The sequence below is a fragment of the Chrysochloris asiatica genome, unplaced genomic scaffold (assembly GCF_000296735.1).
Source record: "Chrysochloris asiatica unplaced genomic scaffold, ChrAsi1.0 scaffold00387, whole genome shotgun sequence".
Classification (NCBI taxonomy): domain Eukaryota; kingdom Metazoa; phylum Chordata; class Mammalia; order Afrosoricida; family Chrysochloridae; genus Chrysochloris; species Chrysochloris asiatica.
Genome location: NW_006408905.1, coordinates 537907 through 557184, shown reverse-complemented (window position 1 = coordinate 557184; position 19278 = coordinate 537907). Strand labels below are relative to the sequence as shown.

The following is a 19278-nucleotide window of genomic DNA, read 5'->3' as shown; positions in this document are numbered from 1 at the left end:
TGAAGATGAATGTAGCATCAAGACTGGAGTGAAATTCATTTAACAACCTACGAAATGTCTGTTCAGCCTTGTTTGCTGAAAGCATTGTTGTTGTTAGGTGCCATCGAGTTGGTACCGACTTATAGCGACCTTATGCACAGCAGAAAGAATCACTGCCCAATCCTGGGCCAACCTCACTACTGTTGCCACACTTGAGTCCATTGATACTGCCACTTGGCCAATCCATCTCAGTGGGGGTTCTTTCTCTTTTTCTCTGACCCGCCACCTTACCAAACATGATACCCTTCTCCAGAAACTGGTGTCTCCTGACAATATGTCCGAAGTATGAGAGACAAAGTTTGGCCATCTTGGCCTCCAAGGAGCACTCTGCCTGCACTTCTTCCAAAATGGATCTGTTGGTTCTTTTGGCAGCCTATGGCAATTTCAATATTCTCATCTAACACCACAACTCAAAAGCATCAATTCTTCTACGGTCTTCCTTATTCACTGTTCAACTTTCGCATGCATATGGTTACTGAAAATACTATGGCTTGGGTCAGGTGCACATTTGTCTTCAAGCTGACATCTTTGCTCTTCAACACTTTAAAAAGGTCTTATGCAGCAGATTTGCCTAATGCGGTACGCCGTTTGATTTCTTGACTGCTCCTTCCATGAGTGTTGATAGTTGATCCAAGAAGAATGAAGTCCTTGACAACGTCAGTCTTTTCTCCATGATAAGAATGTTGTTTATCGGTCCAGTGGTGAGGATTTTTGTTTTCTTGACATTGACATGTAATCCATACCGAAGGCTGTGTTCTTTGATCTTCATCAGTAAATGTTTTAAGTCTTCTTCACTTTCAGCAAGCAAGGTTGTATCATCAGTATATCACAGGTTGTTAATGAGTTTTTCTCCAATCCTGATGTCATGTTTTTCTTCATAGAACCCAACTTCTCGGATTATTTGCTCAGCATACAGGTTGAATAAGTATGGTGAAAGAATACAACCTTGTCACACACCTTTCTTAATTTGAAACCCAGTGTTCCCATGTTCTGTAGGAACAACTGCCTCTTGGTCCAGGTATAGATTCCTCACGAGCACAATTACGTCTTCTGGAATATTCATACTTCACGATGTTTTCCATAGCTTGTCATGATCCACATAATCAAAACCCTTTGCGTAGTCAATAAAGCACAGGCAAACATCTTTCTGATATTCTCTGCTTTCAGCCAAGATCCATCAGATATCAGCAGTGATATCCCTCGTTCCGCGGCCTCTTCTGAATCCAGTTTGAACCTCTGTTCTCTGGCAATGCATGCTTGCAGACGTTTTTGTATTACCTTTAGTAAAACTTTACTCGCATGGCATATCAAAGATATTGTCCGATGATTTCCACATTCTGTTGGGTCACCTCTCTTTGGAATGGGCACAAATACGGATCTCTTCCAGTGGCCAGATAGGTGTCTTCCAAATATATTGGCATAGATGAGTGAGTACCTCCTGTGCCGCCTCACTTTCTTGAAAGATTTCAATTTTTATTCCATCAATACCTGATGCCTTGTTCTTTGCCAATTCCTTCAATGCACCTTGGACTTCCTCCTTCATTATCATTGGCTCTTGATCATATTCTACCTCTTGAAACAGTTGAACATTAACCATTTCCTTTTGGTACAGTAACTCTGTGTATTGCTTCCATCTTCTCTTGATGCTTTCTGCATCATCATAGAGGACTTAAAATACTGAAAAAGACCAAAGACTGTAGTCTTCAGTGTGGATTATACCTCATTGTAAAGAAAACGAAAGTCAAAGTGTTCCAGAGCAAAGATGCAAGGTTGAGGACTAAATTGTCTCTGATCCAAGTCATAGTATTTTCAGTTGACTCGTGTTCATGTGAGAGTTGGACAGTGAATAGGGCAGACTGCAGAAGAATCAATTCATTTGAATTGTGTTAGAGAATATGAAAAGAATCTTGAACTGCCAGAAAACAAATCTGCCTTGGAGGAAGTGCAGCCAGAATGCTCCCTAAAAGCTAGGATGGTGAGACTTTATCTATCATACTTCTGACATGTTATCTATCATACTTCTATCATGTTATCAGAAGGGACCAGTCAGTCGTTGGAGAAGGACATCATGTTTGGTAAAATGGAGAGTTGGTTAAAAAGACGAAGATCCCCATGGAGATAGGTTGACAGAGTGACAGCAGCAATGGGCTCAAATGTAACAATTGTGAGGATGGCACAGGCCCGGGCACTGTTTTGTTCTGTTGTACATAGGTCGCTATGAGTTGGAACAGACTTGACAATGCCTAACAGCAACAAATGCCTTTGTGTTGGGAGCACTGTGGCTCTAAATGACTATCATGTGAGCCACAAGGTCAGTGGTTTAAGTTCACCAGCCACTCCATGGGAAAAACATGAGGCTTTGTGTTCCCACAAAGATGTACAACTTCGAAAACCCTATCTAGGCCTGCTATGAATCGGAACCTATGTGACGGCCGTAATAACAACATGCCTTGGTGTAGTTCATGTTTTATGTACTTGGGTCTGTTGAACTTCTTGGATTTGTGGGTTTACCTTTTCATTAATAATGCCTATTTTTTTGGACATTATTTCTGTTGATTCATCCCCCCACCCCTGTCCAGTGACTACTTGAAGTTGTTCCACAAATCACTGATGCTAAGTTCACTTATTTCAGACTTTTTTCTTTGCAATTTATTTTGGATAATTGCTATTCCTATACCTTCAAGTTCACCATTCTTTTCTCTGTGGTTGTTAAGTGCCTTCAAGTCATTCCCAATCCATAGCGACCCTGTGTAGTTGTTGTTAGGTGCCACTGTTACAGCCACTGTGTTAATTCATCTTATTGGGGGTCTTATTCACTAGTCCCCTACTTTACTAACAATAACATTCTTCTCCAGAGACTAGCTCCTCCTGATAACATAGTCAAAGTACATGAGACAAAATCTCGCCATCCTGGCCTCTAAGGAGCGTTCTGGCTATACTGCTTCCAACACAGATTTGTTGACCTTCTGGCAGTTCATGATACCATTAAAATTCTCCTCCAACACCAGAACTCAAATGTATCAATTCCTTATGGTCTTCCTTATTCATTGTACAGCTGTCACATACATGTGAGGCTATTGAAAATACCATGGCTTTGGTCAGGTGCACGTTAGTTCTCAAACTGACATCTTTACTCTTGAACACTTTAAAGAGGTCTTGTGCATCAGATTTGCCTGATGTAGTACATTGTTTGGTTTCTTGACTGCTGCTTCCATGAGTGTTGATGATGGAGCTAAGCAAAATGAAGTCTAACAACTTCAATCTTTTCTCCATTTAGATGGATGCTATTTATTGGTCCAGTGATGAGGATTTTTGTTTTCTTTACATTGAGATGCAACCCATAATGAAGGCTGTGGTCTTTGATCTTCATCAGTATTTTAAGTCCTCTTCACTTTCAGCAAGCAAGGTTGTATCATCTGTATATCACAAGTTGTTAATGAGTCTTCCTCCAATCCTGATGGCATGTTCTTCATGTAATCCAGCTTCTCTGCAGTTAGTATTTACTATTTAGCATTAATATTAGTATTCAATACAGGCATTCATCACTTGATGGTGGTGGTGATTGTGTGCCATTGAGTCACTTCCGACTCATAGAGACCCTGAATAGGGTTTCAAGACTAAATCTTTATGAAAACAGAAAGCCTGTTCTTTCTCCCATGGAGGAGTTGGTAGACTCAAACTGCTGATTTCTTGTTAGCAGCCCAACTCATAACCCACTATGCTATCATAGTTCCTATTCATAGCTTAACAGCCATGATTATGTTGCGCTAGGGCAGTATGTGATTTGGATGTGTGAACACATTATTATACACAGGATGTCCCTAATCTAAACTATGTTTGGAACTTTATGGGCGCCCACTAAATAAAGCCCAAGAGCTGTATCCATTGGATACAGGAGACCAGCCTTGCCAGATGTACAGCTGGAATGGGGACGTTGCTGGCAGCCATGTTGGGATTTTGCACATGTCTGTGTGTAGGTGTTGGGGTGGTGGCCGTGGGGACTAGGTGTGCAGATGCTGGGAGCACAGCTGGCTATGGCAGCCCTGACTGCTGGAGGTCATGAGCACTCTAGGCCTGGCCGTTGCCATTAGTGCCCTCAGCATGAGCAGCAGAGCCACGTGGGATAGACTCTGGCCTGCACTAGGCATGAAAGGCTCACATGACTGCTGGGCTGGTGAATGAAGGTAGGAAGAGACACTGTGGGAATTAGGATGCACCCTAAAGCCCCACTGCTCAGTCACTCTAAGGGTTTGGTTGTATTTTTCTACTTTATTGTGTATCTGGTAGTTTTCAATTCTGTTCCAGACATTGAGAATGATAGGAGTATTGTTAGGGGCTGGGTATTTCAGTATTCCTAAAGGTCAGTGGTTCAAGCTCACCAGCTGCTCCATGGAAACTCTATACAGGGTCGCTATGGGTTGGAACCAACTCGATGGCGCTTAACAACAACAACAACAAAGGTATTCTGGTGTGGCTCTGTGGGTTAATGCATTGGACTGCAAGGTGGGTTTGAACTGCAGTGTTGGTGGTTCAAGCTTACCATTTGCTCTTCAGAAACCCAAAACCCTATACAGGGTCGCTATGGGTCAGAACCGACCCAATGGCACTTAACAATAACAAAAGATACTATTGGAGGACAGTGTGTTGGCTCCATAGAATAAGCACTAGACTGTAAACCACAAGATCCACAGTTCAGGCCCACCAGCTACTCCTTGGGAGAAAGATGAGGCTTTCTGCACCTGTAACGATTTAAAGCCTCGAAAACCCTGTACAGTTGTTGTTGGTAAGTGTTGTCGAGTTTGTTCCAAGGAGTGGCTGGTGAGCTGAACCACCAACTTGTGGTTCAAACCAACCTTGCAGTCTAGTGCATTAACTTGCAGCGCCACGCTGGGACTCCATAGAAAAGCAGGGGTGGGGAGCCATTTTTCTGCCAAGGGCCATTTGGTTATTTATAACATCATTCATGAACCAAACTATAAACTTAAAAATCAGCCAGCTATATTTGGTTAAACATTTAATGAACTAACCTTAATGTGATGCCTGGAACTGCAGTTTCCTTGCAAGGCCAAATGATTTAGTGGACTTTATATAGGGGCTGGACATTCCCCATCGCTGCTATACAGGGTTGCTATGAGTCAGAATTGACTCAACAGCACTGAACAACAACCAGGATGCTCTTGAACTTTGGTGTAGGAAGCAGTGAAGTTATTTGGAAACAGTAAGCCTTTCAGGTTTTCCTTTTAAACTTTGATACGTAGGACCCATTAGCACTTAGTCTAGGTCCCATTTTCCCCACTACTGAAGTACTACCTTTTCTTAGCACTCTAACCAATGTCCCCTACATTATGAGGTTGTCTACTCTGACTACTGGGAACAGGTAGTACTACCAGACCTGTATGTGCTTCTGTTTACTAGTTTCCTCACATATGTCAGTACTCCACCAAGTTTTTAAGGGGACCCTCTGCAGAGCTTCAGAATTCTTTCATAGCTCAGCTCTCTCTTCTCCAATATTCTGCCCGCCCTATAAACTTTAGCTGCCAGGCTTGCAGCTCCAGCTCCTCACCTTAGGCAGGACCTCGGGGTTTCCCTAGCTATCCACACACACTCCCCTGGAAACCTCCTGCACCCAGTAAGCTGGGGTAGTCCTGTATTGGGAATCACCAGCCTTTATTACTGGTGCCCAGCTTTGAAAGCTGTTACTTTATATTTTGTCTAATTTTCTACTTGTTTCAGGAAAGAGGGTAAATATGATCCCTGTTACTGTCTTGGCCCACTTTCTTATTTTCAAAATCTGTAATTTCTGATTTTCTAACGCAAACATTAGGCTTTTGTTATAATAAAAACAATATTATAAAGCTGATTTCTTTTCTAATGTTACTTTACTGTGAAATTGTGTGTTCTAGAAAACATAACCTCTAAGCAGGCCTTTCATTTCAGGAAGTCAGCCTCATAATTTAAAATGCACATGCTTGAAGTGATTAAACAATAACAAAATAGCACAACTGGCCAGAGAAGCTATGCCAGTCCGGGTATGAGGGTCAGCTGACTGACTAGAGAGACGTTCTGTTTTGACTTCACACAGATTCCTTTAAGCGTAAAGTATGCCTCCAAACCCAACCTTTTCTTTTTCTCATTGGTCTGCCGCTTTTCAATCACGAGGTTTCTGCTGACCTTGTTCCTTTGGTCACTTAGTAACTGAACCTCCTACTGCATAAGAAAGAAATAATAAAGTATAATAAAAGATTCAGGAATTCTTAGAGGCATTGCCCTAGAGCTGTAGCATAAGAGGCTGAGCTCCATTAATCTTGATAGTGAATCTCAAAATATGAATGTAGGGTTGAGCGTGGTTGCTCATATAGGTCTGCTCTAATTCAGGCAGAAGAACATCTTGCTCTACATTTGCTGTTCAGATAATCTTTTTTAAAATTAAATATTGTTAAACTAATATACAAAAGTACAGGGTCACTATGAGTCAGAATCTACTCAACAGTATTTAACAACAACAGTATATATAATGGAGTTCTGGTGTGGCACTGTAGGATAAGCACTGGGCTGTTAACTTAAAAAAAAATTAATACTTTAAAAGAAGTTGGGGTTTGAGACATGGCTTATAAAACTTCCTTCGTTTTTTATCTATAGGGTAGCTCCATTACAATTACAAACTCAAAGCCCTATCTTACAAATGCTAAAATTATCCTGAATTAGAGCTATATAACAACACTACCAATTCTCTCATTTATATAGATGAACAGCTAGTGGATGTTTCTGCACCTGTCTTACCAGAATTGAAGAGAGAAACATTTGGCCAGATTCAAGTTTGTGCAAAACAGAGACTGGCTCGACATAATTCCTTTAACACAGTGCAAGCTTCTGACAAGATCAAGAGGAAAGTGAACTCAGAACCCAGCAGTCCTTCTTACAGAGAAGAACAAGGTATCTGCCCTTGCTTAGCTCCTGGAATATGTTCATCACAGTGTAATTGTAGCCCTGCCCATGTGCTGGCATTTAAAAGTGAGCTGACTCTCTAGGCCCTATCTATTGTTTCCTCAGCCCAGCTTCATTTGACTGAATTGAAATGGTTATTGGGGATAGAGGGAATGCTGAGTTCACAGTGTATTATGAATGTGGTCCCCATGTCTGAAATTGATCCTGTTCAGTCTTACAGGTCAGCTGATCCACCATGTTGACCTGTTTGATGAGCCTTACAAATTTGTCAGACTTAAAAACTTTATTTTCTTCTCTTTTTCTCTGTCTCAGTGTGTGTGTGTATGTGTGCTTACTAATTCTTGTTTAGACCTGAATTCACCATTAAGAGCTTGCTTCTTAAAATTAGTTTTGTTCTAAGAACCAGAACAGGATTTGAGATCATCCTGGAATCCCTGAGCTAGCTGTCAATAATTAATTCCACTGTATATAATTAATTGGTGTTTATAAGTCTCTTGCTGTATTTGTTCAGCTTCTGTTTTCCTTTTCAGGATCAGGTGGCTACTCCTTAGAAATTGGAAGTCTGGCAGCTGTGTACCGACAGCAAATAGAAGAAAATACACAGTAAGTAGTCTTTAAAAACTCAGAGTATAGAATTGGCATCCAACAAAACATAGTTGTTTAGTACTCTTGTGTGTTTGGCAGTCATTTTTTTTATGAAGATGTTAATATGCTTCCCCTTTGTGCCCAGCACTGTATATAAGTAGATCAGAGACACACACAAAAAAATAGGAAATATTTATTATCTAAGGTATGATAGGGAGCAAAAAAATAAATAAATACACTGAAAAAAAGACAAGTTCACTAAATATTGTAGCACTGAGAAATAATGCAAGATGGTCCCAAGGATCATTTCATCATTGTCATGTCTAACTATGCACTGTTCCAAGAGTTTTATATATATTAACTCATCTAATTATAAAAACAATCCTTTGAGGCTGGCACTATTATCCTCATTTTACGAAGAGGGAACTGAAAGCCAGAAGGATTAAATAATTTGCCCAAATTTGTACTGCCACTAAACGATAGATCTGGATTCAAATCCAGACCATCTGACTGAGAACATGATCTTTGCCCTGTCATGGACCTAGTGGGAGGCCTAACTGCACCACTTCATAGATAGCTGGCCTTAGGCCTAACCTCTGTTCTTTGGTTTTCCTCACTAGTAAACTGGGAAGATATCAAAGTAACTACTATCGTAATGCCTGTATTCATTGCCATTGAGTCAATTCCTATTCTTAGTGATCGTGCAGGACAAAATAGAACTTCCCATAGGGTTTCCAAGGCTGTGAGTATATATAGAAGCTGGTGGAGTTGAACTGCCAACCTTTTGCTCAGCATCCAAGCACTAAGCCACTGTTCCCCCAGTATAAAAGTTTTACAGTATTATGCTAATAACACATAGATAGACTCCCGCTCGTGGTGAGCTTCTATCTGACAGAACAGAACTTTGCACCACCCTCCCATTTGCCAGCATTTTTGGGTCCGTCATTAGAGCTATCATCTCACCACCCTTGCCGGTCCTCTTCTTCACCACACATGATGTCTTCCACTCTGGATTATATGTTCAGAGTCAGCAAATCAGACCTTATTTTGTTGTGACCCATAAGGTTTTCATCAGTACCTCAGTAGACCTTCCTTAGTCTGACTTTGTCTGGAAGCATGCTGAAACCTTTCCATCATGAGTGACCATGCTGGTGTTTGAAATTCCAGTGGCTTTTCTTCCAGCATTAGCACAACATACAGCCACCAAGTACCACAAACTAACAGAAGAGTTGTTGTTGTTAAGTGCCGTTGAGTTGGTTTTGACCCATGGCAACTGTGTATAGGGTTTCAAGGAGCAGTTGCTGAGCTTGAACTGCCAGCCTTGCATTTCAAGCCAACTTTGCAATCCAGCGCATTAACACACCGCGCCATACCAGGACCCCGACAGAGTTGGAAGAGTGGTGGGTACTAATTGTTAGTGCTGTCAAGTTGTTTCCATCTCATAGTGACTCTGTGTAGGGTTTAGGGAGTAGAAAGCCTCTGAAATTACACAAAAGCTCTTCCCACCCAAGCCTTAAAAATCCTCCCAGGTTATCCTCGGCTATGTGCGTGTGGGGTTACCTGATAGGAAAATACCTCAGAGAGTGCATTTTAAGATTAGCGTGAGCAGCAGCTTCTCAGTGTGGGTCTCTCTAGAAAACCAAAGGCGCAGGAGTTGGTAGAATGTGGTCACGCAGTGGTACTCATTATTTTTCTTCACATTACAGGAGCAGAACCTTTGCCAATAACTTTGCCAGTAAGACAGTGGTACCTCCATCAAACAGCTTGGACCCTGTTCCTCCTTTCCCTGTCCTTCCAGTTGACTCCGAATACTCTGCTAGTCCCTTAGCCCAACAAGTATTTTCTGTTCCTCAAACGGACACACAGACACTCTCCACACAGAATGATCTGAATGGACAAGTGTGTGTCACGCACACTCTTGCAGCCTCTGATGTGGAAAATCTGAAACCAGCTGTGCTTGCTGGTCAGCCCTTGGTGTACGTGCCCTCCACGTCCCTCTTCATGCTGTATGGGAACCTTCCAGAGGGTCTGCCTCCTGGATCAGGCTCAGAGAGGGACAGCAGAAGCGCAGAAGTCGCAGCAGCAGAGCTGTCATTTGTGCCTTCTGCTCACAAGCGTGTCAGTGAGGAGAGGAAGCCTCATGGGGAGGAAGAGCCGGCTGTGAAAAGACAAAGTATGGAGTACGAAGACGGCCCCCTATCCCTTGTCGTGCGCAAGGTAAGGGCATCCAGGAGGCTGTGTCTGGTGGCCTCCCACTAACTTCCTAAGAAGACACAGATACAATAAGCTGAGTCTGCCATGTGTGAATATTCATGTGTCACTTGTATCCTACCACCAGACTGGTGTTTTTCCAAAAAAAACCTTGCCATAATAATACTATAAGAAAAGTAAATGAATTTTAAACAAGTCACTCTTTATATGACAAAAAAGATACTCATAATGCTACCACATAGAGGCGATCAGTGTTGGCATGTTTACTTATTTAACTTTTTCACACAAGTTGGGATCACTGAAATCACCTTTATCCGGGATGCAGCTGAGTTTCAGTCAGGAATTTGGGTACTGCCCAGCTTTCACTGCCTTTGCGTGGTCAGTTCTCATCACTGCCCAGTGACTCTGTCTCCTTAGCTACAAAATGAGCAGAAAAGAAGCATGAGCTCTCTACATCTCCTGCTTAGTAGCCTTTCCGAGGGTAATGAGATATGACCAGGGAAGCTCTCAGAAAGCAGAAGCAGTGTCCTGACAGCAAGCTGGAGGTCAGTTAGGCATACTTGATGGAAATCATTCCATTTATTAAGAACCTTTCTCTGCTCCTTTCTCCATTCTGGCCAGAATGACTGTTTCCAATTCTGTGTCTAGCCTCAAGTTGCAGAATAGAAGTGAGAAATGTAGACCGATTTCACTCAACCAGCTCTGATTTGGGCCAGCCCTGCAATTCTATGTTGTTGTGTGCCTCAAGTCAATTCTAACGTAAAACGACCCTGTAAGGCAGAGAAAACGGCCCCATAGGATTTTCTAAGCTGTAAAAGGAGCTCTGGTAACGTAGTGGTTATAAATTGGGCTGCGAACCACAAGGTCAGCTGTTCAAAACTACCAGCCACTCCATGGGAGAAAGATGAGACTTTCTGCTCCCGTGATGATTTACAGCCTCAGAAACCCTGTACAGGGTCACTATGGGTCGGAACCGACTCAACACCACAGAACAACAACAACAGTCTTTACGGGAGACAGATCACCAGGTCTTTTTTCCCATGGTGGGGCTGGTGGTTTCAAGCCACAGACCTTTCAGTAAGTAGCTGAGTACTTTAACCATTCTGCTACCAGTTCAATAAGGCCCCTACGTGAATATCATCAACACCCTTTATGAATCATCAGTTCAAAAATCTGTTTCACAGTCTTCCTGCTTATACAAAACGTCTACAGTAGTCAGTGTATAGAGACCCAAGTCTATTAGTGGTTAACATTAGTGGGAGGGGGAAAAGAAAGGAGTCATTGCTTGGCGTGTGGAGGAAGGGGAGGACTGAACTCTGTTAAGGGTGGTGGAAACCATAGCAATGATCCTTGCACATTATGATGAAGGTAATCCGCGTCACTGAAGTGTATGTGTAAGAATTGTTGAAGTATATATGTATATGTTGTTGTCAACTGCTGTCAAGTTGGTTTCGACTCATAGAAAATCCTGTATCGGGTGTCTGAGGGGCAGCTGGTGGGTTTGATCTGCCAGCCTTGTGGTTTTCGGTTCAGTACTGATCCTACAGTGCCACACCAGGAGTCTATATGTATTCACCACAATTTTTAAAAATGTGTTTTTAAACACATTTTGTAACATTATAGCCAGTTTTCCATTATTTAAATCGCCATCATTTTATATGTAGGAATCCAAGTATACACATCCCCATGACTTGGCGTTTGTTTTCAGAGTGTGCCTATAAATATTACTAAAACCACTGACATGCACAAATCAGCAAGGCGCACAGCTAAGCTTTACCTTTTTGTTTATGGTTTTACTATTCTGAGAAAGCTGTTAAGATTTACTGCCTGAGTTTCACTTGCTTTTCTGGTTCTGGTTTGGTTGTACCAATAGGAACCCTCAGATCTCACAGACATCGCCTCCTCTCAGGCTGTCAGTCACATGGAGTCCACGCCCCTCGAAGTCATCCATGTGAATGGTCAGCTGCCTACTGCAGTGGAGGTTTCAGGAAAGGCTACAGCAAACTGCTTTGTTTCTCCTGAGTGGGGAGATCCTTCTTCAAGAAATATAGAGATCGAAAAGCCTTCAAAAGAAAACGAATGCACCAAAGAGCCCCCTTTGTTGCAGTATCTTTATGTGCATTCTCCAGCTGGTAAGTGTATCTATCCTCTTGTCCCAGAGTCCCTGGTTTGGTACTTGGGATCATAAATTGGATTTTTAAATTTGCATCTTGTCACCTGACCCATGTGGTTCACTGACGAGCAGCTGCCAATGACCTCTGGGTCATTTTTCTCATAGCCTCTTGTTTTCTCTGTCTACAAAATGTGAGTGGAGGCTGTTCCTGTCGTCACCAAAGTCAGGCCAAATTGGAACATTATTGGACAGGTCATTAAAAAAAGTATGTTGTTGTTATGTGCCTTGGAGTTGATTCCGACTCATAGTGACCCTGCACAGCGTTTCCGAGGCTGTAAATCTTTACGGGAGCAGAAAGCCTCATCTTTCTCCCGCGGAGCAACTGGTAGTTTCGAACTGCTGACCTTAAGGTTCACAGCCCGATTCATAACCACTACGTTACCAGAGCTCCTTAAACTTAAAAAAAAAAGTATTAAACTTGTATGATAAAGTAAGAAAAGCCTAATCAGTTCAAACAGTAACTTTTTAACTCCACTGAGCCAGACACTAGTTCTTTATAATAACCTAACCCTATTGGCCATGTGTGTAAGGAGTGTTTTGATCCCTTGAGAATCAAGTTCTGAGTATATTGTTGTGGTCAAGTATCAACTCAGAAGTAAGAGGGCTGGAGGTTTAGAAACCACTTATTATCTTCATGAACTTAAGGCAAACCATTCAGCCATCCTCATCAGTTAAAATAGGGATAATAGTCATCTGCTTCTTAGAGTTGCTTTGAAAATTAAACTAAAATTAGGATAATATGTTTAAAGCACTTAGAAGAGTGCCTGGAACTTAGTAAGTACTAAATACATTTTAGCTTTTATTGTTTTGAATTAAAGCTAAAATATAATAGTCATTTGACAAGACATGCAGAATGTCCATGAAGCTGCTCTCGACACCAAGATACATAGTGGTCAATTTCTTGTTGATTTAAGCATCTTTTCCAGGCCAGGTTGGGTATTTGTTATTATTTACTTATCTAGGAAATATTCTTTATCCTTTTAGCAAATATGTTTAACTGTTTAAGCATTATACTCAACATCGGGAATACACGGATGAACTAAAAACAGACTTACTTCTGCCAAATGAAAGTTACAGCCCAGCACAGAGATCTTTAACTTTTTCTGTGCCATATACCCATACGTAGTTGGGTGAATCCTGCTTATTCCTTTTCAAAATGTTAATAATTGCATATAGGGTTATAAATGAATTAAACTATATTGAGGAGTCCTGGTATGGGGCTGTAGGATAAGCACTGGACTGCTAATCACAAGGTCAGTGGTTCAAACCCACCATTCGCTTCTCATACCGTTCACTTTGCAACTCTATACAGTGTTGCTGAGTTGGAACTGACTTAATAACAAACCATAGTGAAATATAATTATTAAATGCTTTCAAAATTCTTTGTGGTAATGAGGATCTGGCAGCAGATCTAATACTATCGTTGTAAAAGTACAATGAACTTAAATATTAGTACAATGTTAAAAGTATAATGAACTTAATATTAAGTATATTAAATCTGCAGTAGCCATAATGTAATATAAACATATCTGTGCTTTTTACTTGTGACAAAGTCAGGTGCTTTAAATACTATTCAGATTCATTGCTTGTAATCATAATTGAGGGAAGTAGGAATTTTCAATTAGAAGTTAGTAAAAAAGGTATCATTTTTCTCATGTGTATTCACTGTGCTCCTTAATTGCAGTTCAGTGGCGCTCAAGACCCCTGACAATCTCAGATACTTGTACTACAGCATTTATAGTACAATTGTCCACAATTGGCAAAACATGGAAACAACTTAAGTACCCATCAAGAGATGAATGGATAAATAAAATGTGATAGAGCATTTTATTTTTTATAAATGTATTTATGGATGAATGTTATTCATCCATGAAGAGAAATTAATCCTGATGCATGCTACATCATGGATGAACCTTCAGAACATTATGCTAAGTGACATAAATCAGACCAACTGAACAAATAATTGCATGATTGCACCTATGTGAACTGTCTAGAACAGGCTGATGCATAGAGAGCAGAGTTCATTAGACAAGAGCTCGTGAGAGGGAGAAATGGGAAAGTGTTACTTATAGGGTACTGAGTTTCTGTGTAAGTTAAGGAAGATATTTGGAAACCGATAGTGGTAATGGTCATACAGTGTGGTGTTCATAGTTAATGTCACCCAAATTGTAAAGGTAAAAGTGACAGATATTTTGTTATATATGAGGAGCTTCATGTAAAAATGTAATTTTCCCATGAAATCTTTTGGAGTCCTTTCATATATTTTACAGTAAAAGAAAACCTCTTAGGAGACAGCCACTGACCAAATTCTGACCCAGGTTCCAGTGGAATTCTGACCAGTGCTGTGAATGAGAGGTGTGGGAAAGCAGGGCAAAGCCAAGGCCATCTAACATGGTCAGGCCAAGGGAGTTTTCATCAGTTATTATTTACTGTAGACTGATTGAAAGTGCTCTCTTCCTTGTGTGATTTTTCACCTCACTCTGCTTCTTGTTGCAGGATTAAATGGTTTCAATGTGCTCTTACCCAGCACTCAGACCCCTCATGCTGTGGGGCCGTCATCAGGTCAGCTGCCACCCCTCAGTGTTCCGTGCATGGTCCTGCCGTCTTCAACCCTAGGCCCTTTTCCAGTCCTCTATTCACCTGCAGTGCCAGGGCCAGGGTCCTCTGCTCCTGGCACGATCCCAAACACAGGACCCCTGAATTTCGGCCTTCCTGGCTTTGGATCGACAACAGCTCATTTTCTCATCAGTCCTACAACCATGGTTAATCCAAAGCCATCAACATTCCCCCCCGCAGACCCTCTGCTTCAGGGTCAGCCCTCCCTGAACCCCAGTCCAGAAGTATCACAGTGCTACGGTGCCATACAACCGGAATCACCAATTTACGTGGGGCATCCAGCCCCAACAGTGACGTTACAACAGGTGAGCCCTCAATGTTCATTTCAGTTTGGCACAAGAAGGCTGCGTTACCGTGTGATGAATGGGGTATACCTGTACTTGTTGTTGTTAGGTGCCATCGAGTCGGTGCTGACTCATAGCAACCCTATGCATAGTAGAACGAAACACTGTCTGATCCTGGGCCAACCTCACTATTATTACCACACTTGAGCCCATTGATGCTGCCACTTGGGGATCTTCCTCTTTTTCTCTGACCCTCCACCTTACCAAACATGATATCCTTCTCCAGTGACTGGTCCCTCCTGACAATATGTCCAAAGTATGAGAGACGAAGACGTTTGGCCATCCTGGCCTCCAAGGAGCACTCTGGCTGCACTTATTCTAACACAGATCTGTGCTTAGTGAGTTATAATTATAGAACAGAGGTTCTAGGTCAGCCCGTACCTGACCTTCGTTGCAGACCCAGAGTTAGCCTTATTTTATAAAACACTGTGACATAGCGGGACATCCTATGCTTTAAGGAAAACAATTTTTAATATAGTCATTCTGTTTCTTAGAATTTGAGGGGATGTATTATAGGCATACTGGACTGCTAACACAAGGTCAGTGGTTTAAACCCCACAGCTACTCCTTGGAAACCCTATATATGGTCCCTATGAGTCAGAACCAACTTGATAGCACTTAACATCATAGCTGTGGCTCAGGTGGATTTTTTTTTTTTTTTTTTGTAGTGAGAGGGAGGTTTTCTTTACTTGATTTTACAAAATCGGGCACCCAGCCCAGTAGACACGTGCAAATATGCCACATGGTCCGCCACTAATGGTTTTTATTCTTGTCTCCAAAAAGCCTCTTCTCCAGTTCCTGTTCCTCATATACAATACAACTCTATGGCATATCCCATTTTCCCTCCTACCCAGAGAAGCCAAAATGGCTTGCCCATGGTCTTAATGATTGTTGTTGTTAGGTGCCATCGAGTCAGCACCAACTCAAAGTGATCTTATGCACAACAGAATGAAACACTGTCTGGTCTTGGGCCAACCTCACAATCAATGTACTGTCACACTTGAGCCCATCAGTGCTGCCACTTAGCCAATCCATCTCGCTGGGGGTCTTCCTCTTTTTCTCTGACCTTCCACCTTACCAATATGTCCCAAGTATGAGAGATGAAGTTTGGCCATCCTGGCCTCCAAGGAGCACTCTGGCTGCACTTCTTTCAAAACAGATCTGTTGGTTCTTTTGGCTGCCCATGGCACTTTCAATATTCTCATCCAACACCACAACTCAAAAGCTGTATTCTTATTTCAATTTCCGAGTCCTGCTGGTTTCAACAATCTGTCTGCAAGGTCTAGCAATCTCATGAATTCCTCAGGTGGATTTCTGATGGGTTCTGAGTATTCAGAAGTTTCTCCAAGCTTTCATTTCATTAGGTCAAAACCAGAAAACCAAGCCCAGTCCCACTGAGTCAATGTCGACTCCTAACTAACCTGTATAGAGTTTCTGAGACTGTCAAGTTGTACAGGAGCAGACAGCTTCCTCTGTCTCCTACAGAGCAGCTGCTGGGTTTGAATTACTGACTTTGTGCTTAGCAGTCCAGTGCTTATCCTACAACACCACCAGGGCTCGAACCAGCCCACATTTTTTATTATACAGTTATAGAATCAATCGAGGTATTTAAAGGTCTTCAGACTAAATCAAATAATTTTCAAATCAGTGACTTCTGAAGATGAACTGTTTAGAGTGAAGCAGTGAATATATATATTTACATAAGATGTGTTTAAAAATGTATGTACACATAATCGGTATGAAACTATTAGCACTGTATTAGTTCCACCAAACTCCATTTTGTAGTTCAATCAAGTAGTTAAGTTTCTATTATGAATTCAGCATGTTCGAAGTGATGGCTTTTATAGAAAAAAAGTGTTATGTGGTAGTCAGAACTATCTTAGACACTTACTCAGAAGCTCAGAAGTTTGTTCAACATTGAAATAATCATGTTGGGTTTTAAACATTTACTTTTTGATCATTGATGTAGGCAATAAGGATATAACAATAAATAGGGGATGGTCCCTGCCCTTTGAGGGCACGTAAAGAAGACAAATAAAATCATATAAACAGAGTTGACATTAAAAACACTACTTGCCTATTAAGTGCTGTCGAGTTGCTTCCATCTCATTTGTTGTTGTTGTTGTTATGTGCCGTCGAGTCGGTTCCGACCCATAGCGACCCTGTATAGGGTTTCCGAGGGTGTAAATCTTTTCAGGAGTAGAAAGCCTCATCTTTCTCCCGCGGAGTAGCTGGTAGTTTCGAACCACTGACCTTAAGGTTCGCAGCCCGATTTGTCTCATAGCAACCCTGAATTGAGTTTCCAAGGCTGTAAATCTGTACAGGAGGAAAAAGCTCATCTTTCTCCCTGGTGATGGTGGTCGTGCTGTGCCTTCTGGTTTTCAAGGCTGTAAATTTTTATGGGAACAGAAAGCCTCATCTTTCTGCCGTGGAACAGCTAGTAGTTTCAAACTGCTGACCTTGAAATTATCACCCTGACTTGTATCCACATGCTCTAAAACGCTTTACAAGTATCATCTCACTTAATTCTGACAGTGCTGTGAAGGTGGTGCTTTTATCGTGCCCGTTTTACAGGTGAAGAAACGTAAGGAGCAGATTGGTTAAACAATTTTCCCGAGGTCACACATCTAGTTATGGCAAAGCCCAGGCTGTTGCTCCAGAAACCACACTTGTAACCTCTGTGCTAGACTGCCTTTCTGCACACAAAATAAAGAAAAGCTCGTCCATTTCCAATGGTGACAAGTGTGTGCAGGAGATCTGTGGAATGCGTGTGACAGAGAAGTAAAGAGGTGGAATACCTCTATAAGAGTCAGGAAGGCTCCCATCAAGAAAGGGAGTCCAGATCAGGTTGAGAATAGTTCAACTTGGCCATGGTTTATCTGATGTTCTGATATCACTCTCTCTGTAGTCACCAGCCCCAGTGACTCCCAAGAGCATCCGACGCACACATCGTGAAACATTTTTCAAGACACCTGGCAGCCTCGGAGACCCTGTTACTAGGAAAAGAGAGAGGCATCAGTCACGAAATACCATCTCAGCCCAGAGAAGACTAGAGATCCCCAGCGGCGGGGCTGACTAACCCACCACTTGGCTGGGTGGGGTGAATGCCCTTGGGTTACAGGTGATGTGCTAAGGCTGAGCAGGAAGCAGCTGTAGACCACCAGTCGTCAGCCTGTGCCTCCTTCCTCTGTCTCCATCCGCTGGTTCTGTGAACTCCTCATCATGCATCATCTATTTTCCTGAAAGTAATTGTTATTAATCGTGCATTTAATACCAATTTGGTTCAGACTCTGGTTGATGTCACAGTGAAAGCATTGATTGACTTGTGGTTTGGGTTCCAGAAGCATCTTACTGCTGTAAGTAGATCTGAACAGGCTACTGGAGCCCTATGGTGTTCCTAAAATGGGGGAGGGGGCTGTCTAGCACTTAACTAGGGCAAGCAGTCTTGACATGTATTCCACTTGCCCTGAGTAAATCTGTGGTGAAAAATACTCCTTTTCTGCAGTTTAAAAAAGCTACTGCTTCTTTAGGCTTCATCAGTGAAGCCATCTTCAGTTGTGAGTCCTATGGTATTATTTATTTTCTTCCTGAAATGGGATTTAGTGCAAAAAGTTTACAACTACAGCAGAACAGAATTCTTTTCAGGGTATGACGACTTGAATGTGTATACTTTTTTCCCCCTGAAATTTGCCCTGCACTTATTCTACATCCTAATAATAATGTGGATAAATATATATACGTGGCAAAATATCAAGACCAAAATCACTGTGAAGAATGACACACTTTGCTCTAAATGAACTGTGCTAACCCTGACTGTGGACTTGAGAACTTAGATGAACTCCAGCGGCCCAATTGCCGCTTCTCAAGTAACCATGTGAACAATGAGGTTCTACTCTTCCTGTGTAAAATTTCCTCCTAGCAACAGTTTTCTCCACTAAATGCCCCTGTGTTTTTTTATTTAAATGTTAACTTTTAGAGTAGTTGGGTACGGATGTCTTTAAACAATTACTGTTTATAGAATAAATCAGGGTGGTATAAAGTGATTCTATGAAATATTGGGATCTGGATGGGATCTTTGGGGAGGATTTGAAAGAAGAGTAACGGTGTAGAAATTTATATAAGGCAATAGGTAATTCTTTCACTGATTTTTTTTTTTTTTTTAAATATTTGGAAGGGTAAGAGGAGAACTGGGCCTGTTTTATTCAGTATCCACGTACTCAAACCAGAATTACAGAATACTTCTGAAAAATAAGAACAGTGAACACAGGGGTTTGGTGTTCTAGCACACACATATGTTCTGGAAGATATTATGCAATAATCCCATGTTAAACCACATTACTGTAGCATTTCATTAAGTAGCCTAAC

General features: G+C 41.7%; 1 protein-coding gene across 1 annotated transcript in view; it reads left to right on the top strand.

Moving 5' to 3' along the window:
* The window catches only part of E2F7 (E2F transcription factor 7), a 59461-nt gene extending 41469 nt beyond the window's left edge, over nucleotides 1-17992 (top strand). The window contains exons 7-12 of the mRNA XM_006876517.1: nucleotides 6784-6972; nucleotides 7515-7587; nucleotides 9276-9786; nucleotides 11654-11912; nucleotides 14450-14874; nucleotides 17822-17992. Of these exons, the coding sequence (XP_006876579.1) occupies nucleotides 6784-6972; nucleotides 7515-7587; nucleotides 9276-9786; nucleotides 11654-11912; nucleotides 14450-14874; nucleotides 17822-17992 (1628 nt within the window). The remainder of the gene's footprint in view (nucleotides 1-6783; nucleotides 6973-7514; nucleotides 7588-9275; nucleotides 9787-11653; nucleotides 11913-14449; nucleotides 14875-17821) is intronic.
* The last annotated feature ends 1286 nt before the right edge of the window (nucleotides 17993-19278 follow it).